At 36.0% G+C, this 24,002-nt stretch overlaps 3 protein-coding genes across 8 annotated transcripts; 1 reads left to right on the forward strand and 2 right to left on the reverse strand.

Annotated features, from left to right (window-relative positions):
• Nucleotides 1-3,426: 3,426 nt before the first annotated feature.
• Nucleotides 3,427-13,163, reverse strand: LOC125195792 (protein ALWAYS EARLY 3-like). 5 transcript variants are annotated; one of them, XM_048094029.1, is made up of 21 exons: nucleotides 12,963-13,163; nucleotides 12,069-12,204; nucleotides 11,559-11,657; nucleotides 11,268-11,330; nucleotides 10,527-10,604; nucleotides 9,955-10,141; nucleotides 9,160-9,425; nucleotides 8,719-9,082; nucleotides 8,100-8,174; nucleotides 7,403-7,674; nucleotides 7,264-7,320; nucleotides 6,818-7,117; nucleotides 6,559-6,734; nucleotides 6,172-6,454; nucleotides 5,703-5,927; nucleotides 5,184-5,333; nucleotides 4,920-5,063; nucleotides 4,619-4,837; nucleotides 4,226-4,330; nucleotides 4,043-4,138; nucleotides 3,427-3,922 (listed from the first exon to the last, which is right to left on the reverse strand). In XM_048094029.1, the coding sequence occupies exons 2-21, from the start codon at nucleotides 12,171-12,173 to the stop codon at nucleotides 3,758-3,760; spliced, it is 3,429 nt and encodes a 1,142-aa protein (XP_047949986.1). In that variant the 5' UTR covers nucleotides 12,174-12,204; nucleotides 12,963-13,163; the 3' UTR covers nucleotides 3,427-3,757. The 5 variants fall into 5 exon arrangements, with proteins under 5 accessions (XP_047949986.1, XP_047949985.1, XP_047949984.1 ...); XM_048094028.1 differs by having other exon boundaries at nucleotides 4,043-4,330; nucleotides 12,069-12,192; nucleotides 12,980-13,163; XM_048094027.1 differs by having other exon boundaries at nucleotides 4,043-4,330; nucleotides 12,980-13,163.
• A 3,866-nt stretch (nucleotides 13,164-17,029) lies between these two features.
• LOC125196278 (zinc finger CCCH domain-containing protein 58-like) lies at nucleotides 17,030-21,574 on the forward strand. Of its 2 annotated transcripts, none has more exons than XM_048094728.1 (7): nucleotides 17,030-17,397; nucleotides 17,503-17,648; nucleotides 18,131-18,196; nucleotides 19,012-19,131; nucleotides 19,242-19,574; nucleotides 19,645-19,962; nucleotides 20,618-21,574. In XM_048094728.1, the coding sequence occupies exons 1-7, from the start codon at nucleotides 17,304-17,306 to the stop codon at nucleotides 21,014-21,016; spliced, it is 1,476 nt and encodes a 491-aa protein (XP_047950685.1). In that variant the 5' UTR covers nucleotides 17,030-17,303; the 3' UTR covers nucleotides 21,017-21,574. The 2 variants fall into 2 exon arrangements, with proteins under 2 accessions (XP_047950685.1, XP_047950686.1); XM_048094729.1 differs by lacking the exon at nucleotides 20,618-21,574 and adding an exon at nucleotides 20,199-20,411.
• A 412-nt stretch (nucleotides 21,575-21,986) lies between these two features.
• On the reverse strand, nucleotides 21,987-22,953 carry LOC125196279 (ethylene-responsive transcription factor ERF086-like). The gene has a single exon (XM_048094730.1). It carries the CDS (start codon nucleotides 22,925-22,927, stop codon nucleotides 22,010-22,012), a length of 918 nt encoding a protein of 305 aa, XP_047950687.1. The 5' UTR covers nucleotides 22,928-22,953; the 3' UTR covers nucleotides 21,987-22,009.
• Nucleotides 22,954-24,002: the final 1,049 nt, after the last annotated feature.

The following is a 24,002-nucleotide window of genomic DNA, read 5'->3' on the forward strand; positions in this document are numbered from 1 at the left end:
GAAGATTTGTTGGGATTCATCGTGGAATTTAAAAGTGCAGATAGTGGAACAAATTAACGTTTGTAGCGGAAAAGAAGTGGGATCGTGGTGATTAAGAAAAGATCTCTTTGGGCTGCTTTTGATGAACTGAACAAAAATAGAGCCCAAATATTATAATTTGATTTGAACTTTATCCTTCTTTTATAATACAAAGGATTTAATGAAAGAAAATTTGGTTTGCAAAATTCGTTATCGTTTCGAGCTCAATTAAAAAGATAAAAAAAAGTTGGGGTGTTACAATACCTGAGCACCTTGTGTATCTCTCTCACCCCACATCTCCATGTATTTCTCTCTCATGATCGTCTCTCTCCTAGAGCCCTCTCTATCTTCCACCATTTTTCCTCCCTCCTCACTTTCTCCACGTCCCTTCTTTCTACCAAGCACAATCCGCCAGCCCATTAAAATTAATTGATTTTGTATAGTAAATCAATTAATCTCAGTCACAGTTATATTTGCAAATGAAAGGCGCAAATAGATTGTTAATAAGGCATAACGTTTCATCTCAGCCCCAAATCCAATCTTGCAGATTGAATGAAGACTTATTCTCAGCAAAACATCCTGTAAATTATTCAAAAAAAATAGAATTCAACTATTTCTACTCCCTAGGGATAAATATATGTTGAGTCTAATTTCCCAATAAATCGCGTCTCCGGCAATTGAATCAGAGTTCTTCATCGACGACGGTAAGTTGAATTTTAAAATTAAGAATGAGGCAGACGACGTTTCTGTGAATTTGCTTGATATTGAATTTGAGAACCCAAAAAAAATGATGGAAGAGAGGGGAGCGTGAAAAAATTAAGAGGCCGCCATGGTTGTGAACTCAAAAAAATGGTGTAGAAGTGAGGGATTGAGCTTGGCGTGGTTAAAAAAAGAGGTTGTCTGATGTAAATATGTTTGATACTGAATTTGAGAAACAAAAAAAATAGTGGAAGAAAGAGTTATTGAGAGATCAATTCTCTGTTCTTATATCACCAATTAATTGTATATACTACAGTAATATAGGTTTACACTTTACAGATTCGTGAATGTTATTTAAGCTCAAATATGATTTAGTAGTATGAGAAATGTTCTGCTGAGCGCTCAATTTGAGCGCCAGCGTGAGCGACAGAACAAATTCCCCTCTCTCTCTAATTTTACACGGTTCCGTCTCATAAATTTTATTCTCTAAATTGAAATTTCACAAAACATACTTCCAATTTCTTAGTTCTCCTAAAATCAAAGAAATTTCAAAATTGCAGAGATGTAATACCACAACAAATTTCTTATTCCCACTCTTGCCTATTGCCATTGATATTGCTGCAAATAAAATTTTTTATACCAAGCGTCGAGAATTGATTCAGAAAAAAAGGAGAAAAAATTGGCTTCAATGGCAGAAAATATTGATTTAAGCAACAATTAAGATAAATTTCGCCAGAATTCATATGAACCCAAGTTCTTTTCGTCAAGTTAATTCAATGAAGATAAATTTGTGAATGGTTAAAAGAAAAGTTAACAAAAGCTGATTAATTACAATAAAAAAAAAAAAAAAGAGGAAATTATTCGCCTCTTATTTGGGGATATCAATTTCGTCATAATTCAATTAATCTAAGTTTTCTTCTTCTTCCTCTTCCAAATGACTGAGAATGTCGGTGAAATTTCTTCTTCTTTCTGCTGGGTTGAACCGAAGAGATGAGAAATTGGGTGAGGGTTTCTTCTTTCTACTAGGTTGAATCGAAAGGGTTGAGAAAGTGGGTGAGGGTTTTCTTCTTCCTGCTGGTTGAATCAGAGGGAAGCAAAAGTGGGTGAGGAGAGAGAAATTGATGATAATGAAAATGAATGAAAAACGTGGAAGAAGGAGAGATAGAGAGTAAGTGAGGAAAGAGAAAATATAATGACGCTCAAATGTCGCTCACATAATCACGCTCAGCAGATCATTTCTCTTAGTAGTATAACATGCTCCTACATAATAAACAACCACAAACAATAAAAAAAATCCTCCACTTTAAATAATTCTAGAAAGAGGGTAAAAAAATCAATAGACAAGATACTTTTAGGGTCATGATGTATAAATTCGTTTACTTATTAAGTAATAAAGTCACCGACTCAATTTACATTCGTTTATCTGTGATGTGCCATTTATCTCTGTTGGTTGAATATGAATAAGTGGAAGATAGTTGGTGGTCAAGACATATCACTTGGCAATATGATATGGTATGTTCACTAAATGAATTTTCAACAAATGGAAAGCTATATATGGAAATTAACAAATGTAAATTTAAATCTACTCATAATTCTAAAATATTCTATAAATATTGAAATTTTCCCAAAAATTATTAGGGTATAATTAACAGTTTTTAATATTTAGTAGTAATTTTTTTCTTAATAACATATAAGAAATTCAAGACATTTTTTAAAAATTATGAAATACTATTAAATATTCTTTACTCCCTCCATTCGCCATTAGAAGTCTCATTCATGGGCGGCACGAGTTTTAAGAAATGTTAAGAAAAGTGTGTGGAAAAAAGTTAGTGGAATAGAAGTCTCACTTGTATATATTAGTTTTAAATGAAACGTGGGTGAAATGAGTTAATGGAAGGTGGGACCCTATTACTATTTATGGTAAAAGTGAACCGGTATTTCTATTCGTGGACGGACTAAAATGGAAAACGAGACTCCTATTCGCAGACCGAGGGAGTATAACTGTATAGCATAAAAGTTAGAATAACAATTTACGAATAGAATTGTGTAATATGATTAATATATTCATTATAAGATCTACATAGTCAGTATATATTAAATTAAATCCACTATCGTGAATATATGAATATTTTGTTAGTTATAGAGTATAATATTTTAGAATATTCATGTACGTGTATTATGTATATACTGAGATGCCCATAAATTTTTACGAAATTTTCCATATTTTAGAACTAGTATAAACTAAAATAATAATATAAACGATTCTATAGTGTATAAAGTAAATAAACTATATGAATAATTCTATTTATAAATTATTATTCCAACTATTATGTTATAAATAATATTTAATATTATTTCATAATTTAAAAAATATCTTGAATTTCTTACGTGCTATTAAAAAAATACTCATTAAAAACGGTTAGTTATACACTAATATTTTTGTTGGGAAATTTTAAGTATTATAGGATATTTTAGAATTATGAGATATTTATATTTACATTTGTTAATTTCCATATATGAATCTCCATTTGTCATAAATTCTTTGAATATACATGCCACATCATATTGCCAAGTGGTATGTCTTGACCACTGAATATTTTCTCCACATCATATTGCCAAGTGGTATGTCTTGACCACTGAATATTTTCTCGAATAAGTGATGTTCACAACAGGTCAAGTTCAATGTTTAATTAACCAATGAGGAGCTTCTTAAAAGAAAACCACTGAAATTCATTCATCTTATTGCACTTTCATCGTCTCTCTAACTGATTTACAATCTGTTAATGGCATCTCCTACTCAATGTAAAAATGCATGTGATGCTTCGACTGCCTTAAACAGTCGATAGAAAATCATGTACAAATATTTATACCAACGTTCTTCACTCATTTTCCACAACTAGAAAACTAGCTGATCCTCGTGGAGAAAATACGAAGAACGGGTATGAATAAAATCTAACCTATGAATGCAACGAAGGTAGAGAGCTGAGACAAAAATAACAAGTCAAATTTTAAGGACCTAATACCGTTTCTTGTTAAGTGACTAAGTAGGTATTAGAGCCAATATCTGGTTCTTGATGATGCCCACACACTTTTGTATCTCGGTATAAACAGGAAGATTTTGCGAACTGCGTGGCTGTAGGCTTGTCACAGCAGAATCTAGTATCTGTGCCACGTCAGATGGAGGGAACTGTCTTTCTGTACATTTCTGCAATGATAAAATAATTCCAAATCAGCAAATGTAGGGGAAATACGCTATCCCAACTCTGTCAGGGACTAAAGTACTTTCTTGAGAGAAAGATATCTTCGCTTTGTGTTTATATTTCACCTGAATCATTAGCAAAGTTGCTACACATTTTGTGATCAGCTCAGAAGGAATTTGGGCCTCAATATCAGATGCATTTGTAGATTTAGGATCAGGTCTCTGCAACAGTTTACAGTTAAAAAAAAGATCATAATAGTTGAGGCGATACATAGAGAGAGAGTTAGATAAGGTAAGTAGAAGATTCACCACAGGCATGCAGGAATCGTCTGAGGGAAGCCGGTCATTTACATAGTCTATGGCTTCCTCAATCTTCTCCATGGTATCCTCCCTATTCTTGAGTGATGATATTGCCTGTAGAGGTATGATAGTTCGATTTTTGAATGTGCTCCAAGCAGAAGGATATAATTATTAAAAAGGGTAGGAAATAGATCCAAGTTTTTCGTTTTTTGTTTTCATGTTCAAGGGGCTAGGAATTTTAAATATTTACTACTCCAGAAAGCAACAATGACATAAACTTTGAGAAATTGTAGTACCAACTCCATGCGAAAGAGAGGGCCCAACTCAAAATGGAAAGTTCGTGGATTTCACTTTTAAGGAGCACCACACATTAAAAGGGTCACTTGAATTTGACTTGTTTACCTGCAATGCAGCATCCACCATTGTCCGAGCTTTTGTTCTCGAGCTATCCATGATTTCATTCACATGTGATCCCAATTCTTGAGTTTGAAATGCAGATCGATCAAAAGAATTGAATGTGCTATCCAGATCAGCAAGACCAAGCAGTGGCCTTGGCCATGCAAGTGAAAGTTTTCCTTGATATGTGTTTCGTTCTCTCAAGCGGTGTAAAGCTGAAGAGACCTGCCAACGAAAATAGTAAGCTTATATCTAAATGCAACAAAATTTGGTCCATAAGACTCAGTATCTTTTATGGGACCTCTACCTGTTCATTGGCTTCATTCAATTGTATAAGTACTGCAGCATATTGCTTTTTAAATGGTTCCGATTCTTTTAAAGGGCTATCACCATCCTTCTGACTTTGCACCACATCATCGTTCATACGCCTCAACTCGAGAACAATAGCTTCCTGTACATATTACAAGCAATAAGGCCACATATGCCCAGTTGTTAAATTTCCAATCACCAAAATGCAACAGCTACTTATATATCCAGAAACAAATCATTAAATAATCCAAGGAAGCATTACTTTTTTATCAAGAGCACGAGTCAGTTGTGCTAGAGCTTGAATGTCTGCTTCCTTTGCCTGGATCTGCGCTAGTGTACCTGGCTGAGGATAAGTTTGCTGGTACGTTGTGGTATCACCAGTTCCCAGCCTTGTTGAAACATCAGATGCAACCTGGAGGATAAAATCTACGTGAGATACTAATGCTTTACAGTAACGTGTCATTCTGCGAGTGCAAACTAGCATATTGGATCGAATAGAACATATAGTACAATCAGATATTTCAGGACACAGTATGAAATAAATCAATGTCAATCAATCATATGCAGTGCAGTGCGATTAATAGAATGTGTATATACTGATATAGGGACAACATATCATCAGAACAAATAAACGATGAAATTCGGTCAACAGAGACAATTAACTTTAGTTCAAAAAAATTTGCGAACTCATGCATCAAGTCTAAAAATTCTAATAGGATCAAGTAGAAATAACGTATAACGCAAACCAATGAGAATGAACAGGAAGGAAGAGAAATAATGCCTTTGATTGCTTCAGCAAACTGGCAGGATTAGCTAATAAAGATAGCCGAGAAATATCATCCATATTATCCAGGTTGGTGTTAGGAGAAAGCTTAATATACTCCTTTGCTCGTCCATTCTCTTTCAGTTCATTGAAGCTCTCAAAAAACTTGTCAACTGTGATTGTGTGTCTGCCAAGCATTGCAGGCATGATCTCAAAAGGATTTACAGGCATGCAGTCAATGTCCTGCCACGGGAAAAATCACATATCATTAGGAAAATAAAATAAACATAATGGAGGCACAAGGGCTTCCTTGTACTTCTTAAGCACATAAACTGAAAAATTCTGAATCAGACAAACAAAACTGTTAAGGAAACTTGCATTTTAGGAATGTATGCAATTTCACTACCTAAAGTGGACATGCTGATACTACGACATATCTGAATGGTATCAAAATTTATATATGAAAGGATTAAATAGCATAATTCACCATGACAAATTCAACCCCTAGCTCTTGACGGTCAAATTGAACCCGGCACTTCAAGTGGTCAACAGTTAACACACTTCCATCATGAATCTCCCTTGTTTTTGGATGAATAGCAATGACACGCTGACCAACTGATAAAGGCCTTGCAAGGTCAGTCGGTAGTCCGTCCCTTAGACCTTCACGGAGCTCAGTGTAATGTTTTCTGACAGACTCTCGATACTGATTAAGCTTATCTTTTTCTTCCTTCAGGAACTGCTCTGAAAACCGCCGTGGTTTACCAAGTGAACTGCTTGAACAATAGAGAAACTAGTTATCAGCCCAGAGCTGGTGCAGAACTCGGGTGACAAAAGCACAAAAGTTTTGTGCAATCGGAAAATGAAATATACAAACCTTCGTATGACACCCCACTCTACACGAGTTAATCGTGGTACATGACCCAATCCAACATGATACAGATATTCAACAAACTCCCTCTTTGCAAACCATGGATAATCAATGGCACTGTAGAACCATTCATAAGTGCACCATCTCCTCAGACGTTGATTCGATAAACAATTAGACGGGTTCTGCTTGCCATAAAATGGACAAGGAGAATGAGTATTTAACTTATATAAGAATATGGATTCAAAGAAATTAAAACAAGCCAAACCTTAAATCTAGGCACTGTATCATGGAGTGAACCAAGTGACAGATTATTCTCATCGTTTAAGATCTTTTCAGATAACTTCAGGTCTTTCTTGGCCATTGGTTTTTTAAGATTCATCTTGCGCCGGCTCCGCATTTTAGTAGATAAGTTATTGACGGTGACCTGTGTGGCTGATTGGGCGGAGTCACTTCCTTCTTTCTGCAAATCAGTACCAGAAGAGTTTTCTGAAATTTTCATCACTTTCGGGGAACTGCTTTGGGAAGATTTTTTAGTCCTCATTGATTTCTTGCCTACATCTCCAACCTAATAAAAAAGCGTCATTACTATTTGATGAGCTCTCAACTAGAGAAGGATATGAATTTAAGGTTGCATACTTGTATTATACCTTCCAGTAGTCATACTGTGTAATAAATGTCAAAAAAAAAATTATACAGCTAAAATAAGAGTACCTCAGTCCCTGGTGATCCACTAAGATGAATATCAGCATGAGTTTCAGGCTTTTGACTCTGCAAGTGGTAAAAACCATGCCAAAATTAAAATAGTGTGAGAATAATCAACAATGAAAGATGAACAATATGCCTTTCTCACCTTAGAAACTGGCGTCTTTTGTTTTTTTCTTGATTTGGTAGACTGATGGGAATCCTGGTTTTCTTCATGAACAGAACCACCATAAAAAACTGAACCTTTTCCAGGTTTTGATGTTTTGCTAGAAGCAACTTCAAGACTCGATGCTAGATGTCCTTTTGTTCTTACCCCTGGGGGTCTACGTTTCTCTCTTGGCTGGTTTGCTGGTGGAGATTCTAATGGAACAGACTCATCAACATGGTCATGATGTTCATCTTTAAACAGCACCATTGATTCTGATGTAAGAAAATCAACACTTTTTCAATCTTCATCTGATTTTTCTATTCTTCATATTAGTTGTATCATAAAGTAGAATGAATGATAAAGGCGATGCAAATTTTCATCCAGTGGGACAGTCAAAAGTTATTTTCCAAATAAACTGAATATTCCGAAATGAGATGCTGGTCGATAGGACAAAAATATTTAACTTCAATTTTACCCCATAAAAACTCGTGAACTGCTTGATTTTAAATCAGAATACTTGGATATGACTAATTAACAGAATCTTAAGAGTTTGTATGCTAAGAAAGTAGTAGTGACACCTTTCTTGTAATCTACATGAGAAGGTAATAGCTAGGTGAACGAATTGCTAAATATATTTGGCAACCATCTTAGTCATCTGAATTTCAGTAAACAAGAAATAGTAGATCTGAACACGTACCATCTTCATTATCTGTTGGCATCATCAGTGACAAATCTGCCAATGTTTGCAAGGCATCAAAAGCAGGTCCTTCGTCTGCAAAGATCCATCATAATCTCAAAGACAGTGGAGAGGTATAGTTCAGTTAAGCTACCATCTAACATTCCTACAACTGAATAAGTTTTTGCAAGGAAAAATAGCCCATAAAATATAATGTTCAAACTCTTGAAGGCCAGACAGTTTTCTGAGATATGAAATGCATCCACATTCAACAAGGTGTTTGATTAATGAATCAATTAACTAGTTGGCATCTTTGCATGATGTTTCTTATTCTATACAGAATAATGGGTAGAGCAAGTCAAAAAAATTGTCCAAAAACAAACACTATCTAAACTGTGGAACTTACTTATAAAAGCAAGTAAACCCTAATATCACTTTTCAATAAATAATAGACTGTATAATATGGAATTATTTCCTTAAAGATGTATTGTGAATAAATTTTAACCATTCCTTAAAGATGTAATATGGAATTATTTTCTTTTTTACTGTCCAGCATACCAAAAGTGGTGAAATCCATGATCTGTGATATACTATGATTCAAGGGACAATAATTAATACGGAAGATATATGAAAATCGCACCTCTTCCAAAGAGAACCTTTTTGCTCTTCTTCTTCTTCTGCATAGGGGATCTGGATACCTTAGTGGCATTGACCTCCACATCAAACTTTCTTCTCATTGCACTCAGCAGTTGCTGACCTTCCTCTGTTCCACTGCATTCTTCCTTGATGTCACCCAAATGACTCTCTATATTGTTATCAACTTCATATTTTCTCCCTTCAAGTTTTTTTCCCTTCTGTCTTGTTGTACCAATACTTACAGATTCAATCAAATGGGGCTTATACCTAGACAATTCACCAGTGTCGGCTTCTGTGCTTCCTTCTAAATCTTCTTCATCCGTGTCTGTTGCCAACAGCTTGGCATTTGATATCTCTGCTATATTAGGCTGTAACCAACATCAGTTCTATAAGGGAGGAGTAAGATATATTGTTTCAATTTCACTAGACCAGGTCAAACTATTACCTTTCTTTGAGCATGCCTAAAAGGCGATGACATTACACTTTCAGCTCTTCTATTAAGTGTACCAGAAACCTGGGGGGAACCACCTCTTTGTGATGCCTCCGCCAAAGCTATGGCAATCTCATGAGCCACTTCATCGTCATCAGCGTTGGCCTTTAATTTCAGGCCCTGCCTTGTTGGAGAAAAAAATTTCTCCCCATTGATATTTTCATATGAAAATGAAACAGGGAACCTTGGAGTTCTTTTTCCAACAGGTCGAGGTCTGCTCCCTAAAAGAAAATACCAGCATTTAGCAGGCAAAGAGAAAACAGGGGTGTACTACCCATGCCAGTTAAAAAAGACGTTAACTGTAGAATAAGAAATAAATTTGCCATTAAGGCTCAAGATGTACATTATACAAAGTACAAACATTATATGAAGTAACCAATGAAGGGATACAGGGGACAACGTCCACATAATTTGGCAAATATTTATTTGAGGAAAAAGAGCTAGTTCAGGGGGGGAAAAGGACAGCAGCAAATTAAGCAATGGAGGCTCTCATGTATAGGACAACTAGATGAAACTCGTAAGTACTCCGGAGTAAACATGAGAATGCGCTGGAGAGATTTATACCCTTACATCTTGAAAGCTAAAATACTGTCCACCTTTTCCCTACCTAGGGATCCTATACACAATTAATTCAGAAACTACGCAGCACATAAGCATTGATCCATAGTTCCAAACAAAGACTATATGGAGAATGACTTTCAGCATAGTTACGCACAAAAAATATATTGACTTATCTAGATTCTAACGTACCACCAGAGCGTTTCTTTTTCAATAATGAAAGGCAGCCATAATTTGATGCATTGATTGGAGATTCTGAAGCAATGTACTCATCTGACGCTTTAGGGGTGGGAGGCTGTACTTTACCACGAGCACGCTTCTGTGTCTTTTGGGATGATCCTGCTCCATCATTGTTTTCTTGGTCACTATCACTTCCTGCCTGTAAATCCAAGAATATATTGCATAATTGTCATCATAAAGAAATCAGAAACGGTATCTCGTAACTGACTGATTCATATGATCGACATATGCTAATACTACCAACATTCCGCAGAAACTGGGTTTTCCATCACCAGAAGTCATGAGACTTATGAACAAGTACTTTGTATGTATTGGAATTTAGAGATGGAAGATAAAAATATATACTGACAGCCAAAAACCATAAGCGCACATGTGTGTAGGGGAAACCAGAATAACTGGATAATACCACCTTCTTGTTGTTTGTGTTCTCACGAATATCAGAATTATGTGAACATTTAATAACATGGAGATGGCTAAAGGGATCACAAGATTAGATGGCACTGCGAATTAGATTGTAGTCTCACCAGATTGCTATAGTGATCAGTCATCATGGCAATTAACCCAGCTGCAGAAGCAGTTCCATGTGGAAGAGATAAGTATGCCTGAAATTAACAATTATAGATGAGTTGAAATTGTTGTTGAATGATGCATATCTCAATATGTGTTCTTGGAAAAATCACAACGTCATGTAACACTGTCTACAGAATGACAGCATGGGTTTATATAGATAATTACTGAAATTTGAAAGAATTTTCTTTTAGCATTTGGGGAACCCGTCTTTCCACCAGTAAAGATTCCAGTATATATTTGGTAGTTTGTAGTCAGTAGTCCATACGACCAGTGGACAAAAATGGCTTATATGGACAACTGTCTCACTTTCTTATTTCTAATGAACTGTTGTGAACTTGATGCAATGTGTAATGATACCATAAACCTGAAATCTTATTTATTCATCTGCGGCACACTAAGGCGGATTTTTTTCAATATTGCAATTGTTTGAGCAGATAAGCAAACAAGTGAATCAGATGGTGAAATTGCAATGCTCATAGGCCACTATAGATTTTAGGGATGAAGGACCTCTAAAAGAAAATAAATTTTTTTTCTAGAGCCACCCCAGCATAAAGCTATTCTATGCAGTTAGTACAGCCAGCAACGAACTCCAAAAGGCAAAGAAAAATCTCATTGATGAAAACTAGCTTGATATAAGTGAAGTAAGATCCATAGTAGAAGAACATGGAGTCCATCTAGTCTATAATCAAAATTACCCGATTCATCGTGTAAAGTGCCTCCACCATTTCTGCTGAACGATTTCTGACAGCACCAGCTACCTGTACACATGCAAAAGAAGAAAAAGAGACAAGCATTTAGCAATCAACAGATTAGGTCCTAAAAGAACTGTTGCCATCAACTGACTAGTCTATGAGGGATCTAGCCAATCTGGCCGTTGTTTATGATGATGCTATTGTTATCTTATTAGCATGTTGGCATGTCACAGTTATATTTATGGTTATTTTAGGTAACAAATTCTACATTTCACAATATGAGTTTGAACTGACCTTCTTCCAGTCTTTACTGTGCTTGCGGTAAGAGTCATAAAAGCGAGTTAGCTCTTCCATGGTCCACCGAGGCCCAAGCATGTCAGACAATTTTCTTTTCTGTGTTTTAAGAAAAGAAAACAATGTGGTCATTGTGTTGATACTTGATGTGCACATGCATGACCCCAAAACAAAGAACCAAAGAGATGGATTTTAGGATAAACAGTGAGACACTGTACTGGAATCCAGCAGCTTATGATAACAATTTGAGCTACCAAAAACCAAATTTCACTTAGATAAAAATTATTGCACTTAGAAAAGTTTTCCTAGAAACTTGAACAGCTTGTTCCTTTGGTGTGAAAACATGCATGGCAAGAAACTATGAAATAAAAGGCTCTTTTTCACGCTTTATGAGTCGGGAAAAAGAAAACAAGAACAATATCATGAGATAAGACAAAGGTCAACAGCAAGAAGTGAGTTATCAGAAAACGTGGTAGTAAAAGTAAGGAAACTAATTCACTATAAACTCACCCGACTGTTACTTTTTTTAGAACTATCTCCATCTTTGCTGGGAGATACCTCGTGGATATCAGAATAGCGCTTATTCACACTTCTCGACTTTCTCGTGGGCCCCATAATGTGCTAATATAAGAACCTAAAATAGCATCTAAATATCATGAGATCAAATTGTTAGTCATCATAAGACTGCAGAAACTCTTTAAAAGGTATTTATTGAACAACAAGTACTTTTAAATCCGGAGAAGAATCTTCTAACTCATCTCCCAAATATAATGAGAGCCCATACCCATTGAGTATATATTCAAGAGGTTCAAATAAACTAACAATCGGAATTCAATATTATAGCCATGGAACAGAAAGTGAACATTCAAATACCCATTTTGACAATTAAAATATCTTGACATGTATTACAGCATAGTCCGATTAGCAAACACAACCATATATGTCTTGAATCATAGAGAACAGAAAAATAGTAACCCGGATTATCTTAAAGTATACGCTCTAGAAATATTAACAGCATCAACTCATATGAGACATCTCTAGCTCGGCAGGCGCGCACAACCTCACTCAAATTCAAGCAAAAAGAATCCTCAAAAGTTCAAAATTAATCGCATTAAAAAGACTCAAATTAACGATCTTCAAAACAATCCTGAAAAGAAAGGGGAAATAAGAAGAATCTCCGAGTAACTCAAAAAATTCAACCAGACGAATAAAACAAGCTGCGAATTTGCAGCCAAAAAACCGACATTTATCACTGATAATCAGCTAGACCCGCCAGAAAACAAATCCAAAATCTTTCACTTTAAACCCTACCATTCGGCGCTCAAATTAGACAAAAGGAAACAAAAAACAAATTGAAACACAAAAAAGGATCAGCAAAATAGAGAATATAAAAAAAGAACTCACCTCTTCTCCCCCCTCACCTTTCCGATGAATTCAATTCACAACGGTTGAGGAAAGCTCCAGATTTGAAATTAACGGAGGATTGGTGGCAAAAGGGGTGAGATTACGAATTTTCTGCGATGGAGTGAGACTTTAGAGAGAGAGAGAGGCGAGTTTTTTAGAGAGAGAGAGGGGAGGGAAGAAGGATGAATTTATGATTTTAATTTTTATTTTATTCTGTGAGAGTAATAACCGCGAAACGCTACTTCATTGTATTTGTATTTGTGCGACGAAATAAATCTGTTTAAAAGATTAGCTTAATTTCAATTGAGTCCCTCTATTAGTTTCTTTTCAGCTTTTTACCACGGATGTTTTAAATTCAGTTCCCACTGACTCAACTCTAATATTTTCCGTTTCTTATAATGTATTTTAAAATAGAAAATTCAGTTTCCCATAAATAAATAATAGTATTAATATTTGAGAAAATATTTTTATTTATATCATCGGTAATCATTTTAAATAGATACGGAGAATGTTCAATCGTATGAATAATTATTATTCCAAGTATGTAATGCTAAACAATGTTAACTTCGGCCCAATTGGTGACGAATCTCAAAAAATAAATTCAAAAATAAATAATTACTCTAAAATGTTGAGGTTGTATTGGCTTTTCTCTAAGGATTCACTTATTTTCATTTTTGTATTTTTTAATATATAGTTTATTATCAATTCGCTTATAGTAACATATATAACGAAGGGTACAAATTATTAACAAAACAAAAAACCTTCTAAGTTAAATATTTATTTTGTTTAAGTAACGTAATTACGTAAGTTGACTATAATTATAACTTTTAAATAGGATTCAGCTGGTATCAGATTTTGAGACTGCCGGAGAAAAACATAATTGATTCAAATTTGGTGATTTTATCTGTGAAAAAAATTAAATAGGATTCAATGTTACATTTAATTATCAAAGGAGAAGAATCTCCTATTTCACTTCATAATTATCGTCACCGTCATCATCCCTAAATTCTTTACTCTAAAACTCAACCGGTTCACAGAGCATCCATCGTTTAACCTTCTTGTTAATAGGATGAGGTGTGTGAGGTCTCTGTTATGATCAAGAAACTCCAAATCTTGACACTTGAGAGAAGATGGTGCCTAAATGCGCATTTATATGTTTTGGAGTCCAAGGGGCTGGTCCGCGCAGGTGGGTTGCCGCTAGGGATGCCAATCGGACTACCCGTTCGGGTTCGGTCCAATCCACTCGGGGTGCTGGACTATTTGGGTGCTGGTTAAGAAATTTTTAGGTCATGAATTTTTAACCCTAACCCGTTGGGTTTCGGGCCAATCCATCGGGCTATTCGAGCCTAAAAACTTTCAAAAATAATCTCTTGTGATCAAATTTTCCTCAATAAAATGATATTAAATTTTGATTATTTTTTTCTTTTTAGTGATTGAATCATATAAAATCTTCAAATTTTTCACAAAGATAAATTAAAAGTTAAATCGATTAATTTCAATTAAAGCTTGTATTCTTGTCATTATTTTGGCATTGGTCATAATTAATTATTTTAAAATAAAAAATCATATCTTACATGAATAATTATTAAAATGATAAATATATTGAAATTTTGATGGGTTAATTCTTAATTTTGGTGTTGGTGGTAGTAAGACAGTGATGGCATGTGATGAGACTATGGAATAATGAGTTGAGGTGGAACTTGAAATTTGATAATGTGAGATTGAGTATAAATGTGTAGAATGTAGATTAAAAAGACTAACGATTGTGTCACATGAAATTAAAAAATACAATAAATCCCTAAAACTCTTTTTTTAATTAAAAGTTGCAATCCTTCGGGGGCCAACCCGCCAACCCATTCAGGCCAACCCATTTAGCCCGCTTTGTATTCGGGTTATAAAATTACAGCCCTAACCCACTCATTTTACCGGACTATTTGGACCGGCCCACAGGTTTCGAGTTGAATTGACATCCCTAGTCGCCGAGCATGTTGGAGCATTTAAGCATCTTGAGTTTGGATAATTGCGCATATTGGGTTATGTCATTATCAGGGTAACTCCAAATCTTCAACCCAAATTAACCCAAAATCATTGAGTTTTTATGTGATCAACCCTATAAGGTGTCAAACTCATTATCTTTGTACGCGTTTGTGTCGAATCGAAAACTTGAAGCCCTATTGACAATGATAAGATACAATTTAAGTTGATACACATAATAACAACCTAAACCTGATATTACACAATAAAATCCTATGAAATATTACACGATTAAAACATAATATAATACGATATATAACGATCGAATTATTGTGTCATCGGTTAAAGATGTGGGTGTCAATCCTCGTCAAGGGTGTGGGCGGCTGACTAGGCCTTTTATGTGTTGGGCCAAAGAAGACTTGGGTCACGATTGGGCTGAACAACTCTCACACATTTATTTTGAAAATACCTAAGCCTCTATTTTATTCTATGCGAATACCTTAGTATTATAAAATGTTCAATATAGTTAGTAGTATATCATATTTTCTGATATCACTTTTGAATGTACGGGATTAGCGTTTAGTTATAATTCTCTGCTTCTATTTCATTTATCATAACTATTCTCGTGTATATCGGAGTAATACAAAATTTAATCTCCTTTCTTCTTTCTTTTTTTTCTGTGAATTGTATTGGCTAATTGAATATGGAGAACCTACTACAATCACGTGCTCTGCACGCGCGCAATCTGAAGGCATGGCTTGCTTCAGTGACACGTGTGTTTTCCTTAGTGGGTAGAATCTTGTAAGTGTGCAGCTGCTCCTTATTTTCTTCACTTTTTATCTTATTCATTTTATGGAGTACATCATTTAGTCCAAAATGCATTTTTTGTACTACATTCCACTTCATAAATAATTCATTAACGCCCCTCGAGTTTAAGGAAATATCACAACAGACCAGCCAAAATATCTAGCCTAATCAGTTCAGTAATATGAATATCTGGCAAATTATATGACTCATTATTCTGTTCAATCCAAGTTAATCCTTCCACAATCACATTAATCTTTTCCACTCTTTTTATTAGGAAATCTCATTGGGGATGTAGACAAAAATAATTATATTCCATATTTTATGCATCCAAGTGCATGAAACTATTTTTATTAGGAGTACTATATATTTTTAGGCAAGAATGGCGTGGGAGCATAATCGGTTCTGGTAGAAAAACTTTTTGTGAAAATAATTTCTGTATAATATTTTTCCTGTTTTTCTACTATAAATACAAATCTTGGGTCCACAACTCTCTCACTTTCTCAGTATTCTCTGCTTGATTCTATAAATATACCTGTGGCTTGAGTAATTGGGATTAGTATTATTATGAATAAATTGTAAAAAAAGCCCCCAAAATTCCTAAATATATCCATTGAATGCTACCTATTACAGGGATTCATTAGTCAACAAATAAATACACAACTTTATGGCTATTTTTATCAATAAAGATAGGTAAATATTTAAATGTGCTTCCTTTGGTCTTATTCCTAATTAATAGTGCATGTGTCACAGACTCGCAAGCAACCACATTCCAATTAATGTTATATTAATGACAATCTATTATATATTCTAATGTTATTAGAATAGAATAGAATAGAATCCGTATGACTTTCGGTCGCAGTTATACAAGAAGACTCTTTATATGTTTTTTCAATATATATATTAGCTTTCTTATTTATTGAAAATAATATGATTGACACATAAGCTTAGAAAGTGCAATCTTTGGAACAAAATAAAAATAAAAATAAAATAAAAATAAAAATAAAAATAAAATAAAAATAAAAATAAAAGAGCACACTTGATTAATGTACACGTAAACTTGCATGCTGGCAAACTTTCAAATAAAAAAAACTGTGGAAAAAATAGAAATAAATCTTAAAAAAATCCATAAGATCCAACATCCATAGAATAATAAAAAAAAGGCCGAATAAAAAGAGACGGAATATTAAAAGAAAATAAAATGTTCAAAAAGTGCACAAAAATCAACAAACACACATTGAGTGTGAAATATATATAGAAGGAGTGTGTGAAAAAGCAAGGTGAAGCACTCTCTCTTTCTCTCTCCTCTTCCCTCCTCTCTTCTCACTCTCTCTCAAACCACCAAACCCCCTCTCGATCAAAAACCACCCTTCTCTCTACCTCACTCACAAACAATCACATGCTGCTATGTGTTTCTGTACCTACAGCGTATGCATAGCTCTGTAAATATCTATCTCCGCACACTGTTATGAAACATTTCTGTTGTATAGTGTAGATACTGTATATATTTGTAGAGAGAGAGAGCGAGAGCGTGTGTGTGTTGAGACAGTGTGCGATAAAAATATGGAGAGATACAGCGGGATCCAGGCAATGGAGGCAGTACCAGCGGATCCGGTGGCGGAATGGGCGGCAGTGGGCGGAGAAACCGGGCTCGAAGGTTGAATTTCATCTGAATTTCACTTGAATTTCACTCGAATTTTCCTGAATTGGGGGCGAGTTTTTGTAATGTTGAATTCGTGTGGGGTTTGCTTGTTTAATGCAGAGCCTATGTGGCAATTGGGCCTTGGTGGAGGGCCCGAATCCTACCCGGAGAGGCCCGATGAGCCCGATTGTATCTATTACTTGAGGACTGGTTTCTGTGGCTACGGCAATCGCTGCCGGTTCAATCATCCCCGGGATCGTGGCACGGTAAATTACGTTGATTTATCAAGCTATGATTGCTGTGATCATTTGGTAAAGAGCACGATTTAGTGGTGGTTTTGTGTAGATTTGATTCTAATTTGGGAAATTTATACTTTTCTTGTTTGGTTGGGGGGATCTATTCTGGTTTCTATCATATATCAGTTATAACTAGACTGGGGAAAGAATTTACATTGTGAATGATCGTATGAATAACACGGGTGAAAATTGAGTCTATTAGTTTGTCATGGTTTTGGTGAAGGCAATGTTGTGAATCGGGTACACAGGTATTCGGTAGAAATAGTAGTTTCCTATATCGATTTGATTTGATGGTAAGTCCGGTAGAATTGGAGTCCATGTTGTGTCGATGAAGTTCATCGTTGTTATGATTATGATATAGAAATAGTATAAAGTAGGTAAAGATTTTTATTCACTGATCACCTCAATTTGGTGTATGCGCACTATTCATTTTTTTTCTATCACTGTTTTAGGCTATGGGAGCTCTCAGAGCTGGTGGAGGTGAGTACCCCGAACGTGTTGGCCAACCAATCTGTCAGGTATAATTTATAGATTGTGAAATTTGTTTATAAATTCACGTAAATGGAAAAAAATATTTAACATTTACCAGATAAAAAATCTTCAAAGAAAATTTGATGTCAGTGAGGTGCAATGTGTAAAGTGTAAACTTTTTTTCTAAGATTTAAAATAAAGGTGTTGATGAGGTCAGGCTGAATTTGTACTTTCTATATTGGAAAAGTGTATTTGCTATAACATGCTAATTTACTAAGTTTTCAGCTCATGCCTATTTAAGGGTTTTGAGCTGAATGGCAAGAAAAGGCCTCGAAGTTGGCTGAAATGCATGTGCGACATAATGCTCTAAAAGAAATTGTTAAGTACTTAATTTTTGAAAGATTTCTAGCATTTATCCATGCGTTTGATCTCTGACATTAGCCAAAGTGATCTACAAACTATGATCCTACTGCAGTTTTTCTTTCCATCTGATATTGTCTAGCTTGCGTAAATTTCTCCGAGGTAGTTTTAGATGTTAAAGTGAATGCTGATAAATGTTTACGTACTCTTACCTCTCTCAGATTTCATCTTTATGTTGTCATGCTATAATAAAAACAAAGAAACTTCTTGATTGCAGACTTCTATTTATCCTTTTCTCAGTTGAAAATTTCAAATGATGATTCTAATGCAAATATCCTTTTTAGATACCAAATGATTCTGATTGCAGACCAGTAGAAATATTTTCAACCATTTCTCAGTAGAAGCATCCTTTTTAGATGCTCGTGTATTTCATTTAAGCATTATATCTTCTTTGTGAAACTAATCGTTTTGTTCAATTCACGCCTTCACAATGGATTTGTAGTACTACATGCGCACAGGAATGTGTAAATTTGGTGGTTCATGCAAGTATCATCATCCAAAGCAAGGAGTTGGCTCTTCAGCTCCTGCAGCGCTGAATATTTATGGATATCCTCTGCGTCCGGTCTGCCTCTTTGGATTATATTCATTCTTATATTTTCTATTGCATTATCTTCGATTTGTTTAAAGAAAAATATATATCTTGCTAGCTGTTTCATAGTCTTCCTTTGGCAGGGAGAAAAAGAATGTTCGTATTATGTAAAGACAGGGCAGTGCAAGTTTGGTGTCACCTGTAAATTTCATCACCCACAGCCGGCCGGGATACCAATGCCAGCCCCTCCTGGTCCTGGGTCTTTGACTGCCTCAGCAGCTATGCCAACACCAGCTATGTATCCAGCTGGACCTTCTCCTTCTGTTCATCAACCTTCCCAACAATATGGGGTTATTCAAGGCAACTGGCCAGTTGCCAGGCCTGCTATGCTTCAAGGCTCTTATGTTCCTGGAAGTTACGGTCATATGATCCTCCCCCCTGGAGTCGTTCCTATTCCTGGCTGGACTCCCTATCCGGTAGGTGTTGCCAACAGTATAATGTTTAATGTCCCTACTTTTATGCTAAATTCTGGAAGTACATGTACAGGCACCTGTTAGTCCCGCGGCTTCACCAAGTACTCAACAAACAATTGGTACAGCCCCGATCTATGGGATAACACAGTTGTCTCCTTCGGCTACTGCCTATACAGGGTCGTACCTTTCCGTTACATCTTCTGCTGGACCATCAAGTGGCAGTCAAAAAGAACAAGCATTTCCCGAAAGACCTGGCCAACCAGAATGTCAGTACTATATAAGGAATGGGGACTGTAAATTTGGAGCTACATGTAAATATCATCATCCACCAGAATGGAGTGCGTCAAGGACCAGTTATGTACTTAGCCCAATGGGTCTGCCACTACGCCCAGTAAGCATTCATTTATCTCGTGAAGTTTGCTGTGGTTTTTAATTGCTTACATACGGCATAATAAGATGATTGACCACAGTGTGGCTATGCCACTTTTCACAATTATTAACTTTTGCCTTTATTTGAAGCATCTGGGTGTTATATCCTTTTAGGTTGAAAAAAATCTTTTGATTATATTTTATTTGGGAGGTTTGTGTGATATTAACACTACCATTTCTTTTGTTTTCTTGATCTAGTAATACTTCAACAGAGGCTGTTGCTTCTGATAAACCAAAACCTGCATCTGGATGCTCGCATTAGTGCTCAGCCCCTTGCTCCAATATTACTCTGGAAGTCGAGTTGTATGAGTTTTGGTAGATTTGGAGGCTTCCAGCTCATAGAAATCTTTAGTTATACTTGCCTGCAGACTGTTATAAACCGATTGCAATAAATTGGACAAGTTTCTCTTATTCCTCTTTTTTCTTGATTTTGTCAATTCTTTGGCATGATCTGTTTTGCCTCAGTAAAATGTTGTTTTTTCTTTGTTGTCAATTCTGTGGCATTCCTTGTTCAATTTGCATGATGGTAGGTGTAAGACACTTTTGATATCCTCCATTATGTAGAATATAATCAAGAATCATACCCGTGTTTCTAAATATTGTACGCCATTTCTCAGGGTGCACCACTTTGTTCTCACTATGCACAAAATGGAGTGTGCAAATTTGGGCCCTCTTGCAAATTTGATCATCCTATGAGATCTTTGAGCTACAGCCCTTCTGCATCATCTCTGACCGACATGCCAGTTGCTCCTTACCCGGTGGGATCCACAACTGCAACTCTGGCTCCATCATCCTCATCATCAGATCTAAGGCCTGAGCTGCTTTCTGGGTTCAGTAAAAACCTGCCCTCGTCACAAATTTCATCTATGAGCAGCTCAAGTGCATCAGTTGGTTCAATATTCTCAAATACTGGGGCTCTTCCTCAATCGTACGTTCAGCAGTCCGGCCAGGGCTCTGTATCTTCAAGTGGTGGCAGTAGTGCAAGTCATGGTGGTGAGACACACGCATCAAGCTGATGTGGAAGTGCGAGTCTAGCAACTTCCATAAAGCAAAGTTCAAGTTTTTGGTGCCAGCGACCTTCATCCTTTCAGGTCTTAGCACAACCTTTAGCTACTTCCATCATTGTTCATAAATATCACGTGGCCGCCCCCCTTTTGAAATAAGCCATACATACCCAAAAAATCATATTTAGCTTTTCAACTTAATCTTTCAATAACAAAAAGCCCAAATCCAACCCCCCCTTTAGCTTAATTCCCATCCCCTGCTCGAATTTTGGAGCTTGTTGTCTATTTATGCTATCTTTTCCGGAACGGGAAAGATGAGTCCTCACCATTCTCAAATCTGGACATAATTACTGTTTCTACACCCCTTTCATCCCAACTCGATCTTGGAGTGAGCATTGCTTCTTCTCCCCCTTTTTTGATTGGGGATCTTATTCTCGACCGATAAAACTTGTAGAAATACAGAGGAAATATAATGCTTCCTTTATATGTATGATTTGTAGTTATGTGGTGAATTATGAATTGTGCTTGAATGGTGCTTCACAAATTATCCATCAAAGAGTTCAGAGGAAATATTGTGTTTTACATGTATTTAGGTACATCATTGCACATTACAAACATATTTCTCTGTACAAATATTAGCAGGAAAAGTAGACAGCCTATTTTAGACTTTGCAGTAGATGTCTGAAAATATCATCTGCTTAGGAGTTAAGGTTGTACATTTTGAAAAGTACCATGCTTAATGAATTAGGTCATATTGCACATCAAACTAAAGGTCTTTATCACAAATTTTTTATGTTAATTAAAAGGATCTTACATTTTTTTTGTTAGTCCAAGATCACTTAGTTTTCTAAAGCTGCATGTGTATTTATTTCGGTACGTATATTTGTAAACTATGCAAATAAACTAAACAAACAAGATAGATATATGCCCATGCAAATATTATACCATTGGACTTGCAAACAAAAAAAAAGTGAATCTTTAACATAAGACTTGCATAATTACCACTCAAAATAGAGACTGTCCCAAGTCAGCTGAATCCCCAAAACAAGGATAAAAAGATGAGCAACTTGCTGCAGAGTTATTGCTATTATTAGTTGCTGCATTACTCATCATTTGATCAAAATCTCCCCTATTCTCTTCCATATTATTGGGATTGTTAATCATTGCTGAGAGCTCACAAGAACTCAGCTCCCACTGCTGCTGGCTGTCCCACAATCCGTAGTCGAATTCTTGGTATGTAGAAACATCTGCTGACGCCGAATCAAAGAGGTTTTCTTGATAATTCTGTGATGAGAGAGAGTTTTCTTGATTCTTGCTTGAGTTGGTGTTAGGAGAAGGGTTCAAGTAGTTGTTTGGGACAATGCAATCCAAGTAGCCAGAGCTTGTGTCAGATTTGGACAAGTTGAAGAAACTTTCTTGATCATCATTGGGTGATGAAGATTCATGGGAATGACACGTGTTGTGGACCGGGCCCCGAGGAATGTCGAGGCTCGCAGTGTTGGTGGTGGCATGGTGTTTGGTAGTTTGTGGTGATGGCTGCAAGAAGGATTGGAGTTGAAAAGGGGTTAAGAGGGAGTGGAAAGTGGTTTGATCAGAGTAGATGAAGTTGGTTCTTGCTTGAGTGCCTTTGATGGAGAGGGCTGCCCTATCATAGGCCAGTGCAGCCTCTTGAGCAGTGTCAAAGGTGCCCAGCCAGTGCCTCTCCTTGGTGGTTGGGTCCCGAATCTCCGCCGCGTACCGGCCCCACGGACGCCGCCGCACGCCCAGGAACCGCCCCGGCTCCGCCTGTTTCTTGCGGCCCCGGCGGTCGCCTGGCTGCGCCGCTGCCGCCGTGTTGCGCTGGAGAAGGGTGAAGCCTGTGTCAGTGAGGATGGGCTCAAAGAGGGTGAAGGGTTTTTCATGGGAGGGTTTATGTGATGACATTTTTGTTGCAAGAAAATGGGAATGAGTTTTTGTTTGTGTTTCTTTTTGTTTTGGTGGTGTGTTAATTGACCTCTCTTTTAAAGGCAGTGGTTTGGAGTGTTGGGAGGGTGGCCACATTGAGTGATTGAAAGACGACATCTTTTAATAAATTATTACTATTTGATATAACTTATTGGATTTTTTTGGAAGTACTTATTTGGATCACTAGAAAAATAGAGAAAAAAAGTGTCCTTTGCCTTTCCGGAGTATTAGATTTTTGATATTGACTAGGATTTCAAGATTCTATTCTCTTGACAAAGGGCCTTTCACCAAAATGTGTTGCATTATTTAAGCCACTTTAAAGCTCAAAAATCTTGAATGAAATGTGATAATACATATATTATACTACTGTGTATATATAGGGACACATTAAAATGCTAACTAAGATCGAATCAGGATCGCACGATTTTAATAAACGCCTAAAAAATGGACACATGGCATCTTTTGTTTCTTAAAGTGAATCTGCATGTATATAACAAATTGAATCTCTATTTATTAAAAAAAATATATATATATATACTTATTCAACGTAATCTGTATATAGTTCAAAATGGCTCAGATAAGTTATTAGCTGGGCAGTATTTTTATATACTTTATGAGCATATATACTGATATACAGGTACTTGTACACACACAAGAACACGTCAGGTTGAGATTTTCGTCTTATAAGTATAACTTACGCAATGCCCCATAAATTTTATGATAAATATCCAATGTCACATGGCCAAATTTTTTCTTCTTGATAAGGTATTTCCATGATAGCTCTAATCCACATAATGTCATGGAAGAATGTTTGGATAGAAACACCAAATACTAAATAAAGACTTGTGATTTTATAAGATTAAATAAAGATTATCACAAACATGGGTTTTTTTGGCTGCATACGTTCTCGAGAGACTCAAGAATTTGAAATTTTAAGGCACCAATTTTGTGTACTTTTGTTGAGATGTCACATGTGTTAATCCTCGTTCCATGCAATTAATATATAATCGTGTGATAATTCTGTCTTGTTCTTCATTTTTCAAAGGGGGCAGTT

This window comes from Salvia hispanica, chromosome 6 (genome assembly GCF_023119035.1).
Source record: "Salvia hispanica cultivar TCC Black 2014 chromosome 6, UniMelb_Shisp_WGS_1.0, whole genome shotgun sequence".
Classification (NCBI taxonomy): domain Eukaryota; kingdom Viridiplantae; phylum Streptophyta; class Magnoliopsida; order Lamiales; family Lamiaceae; genus Salvia; species Salvia hispanica.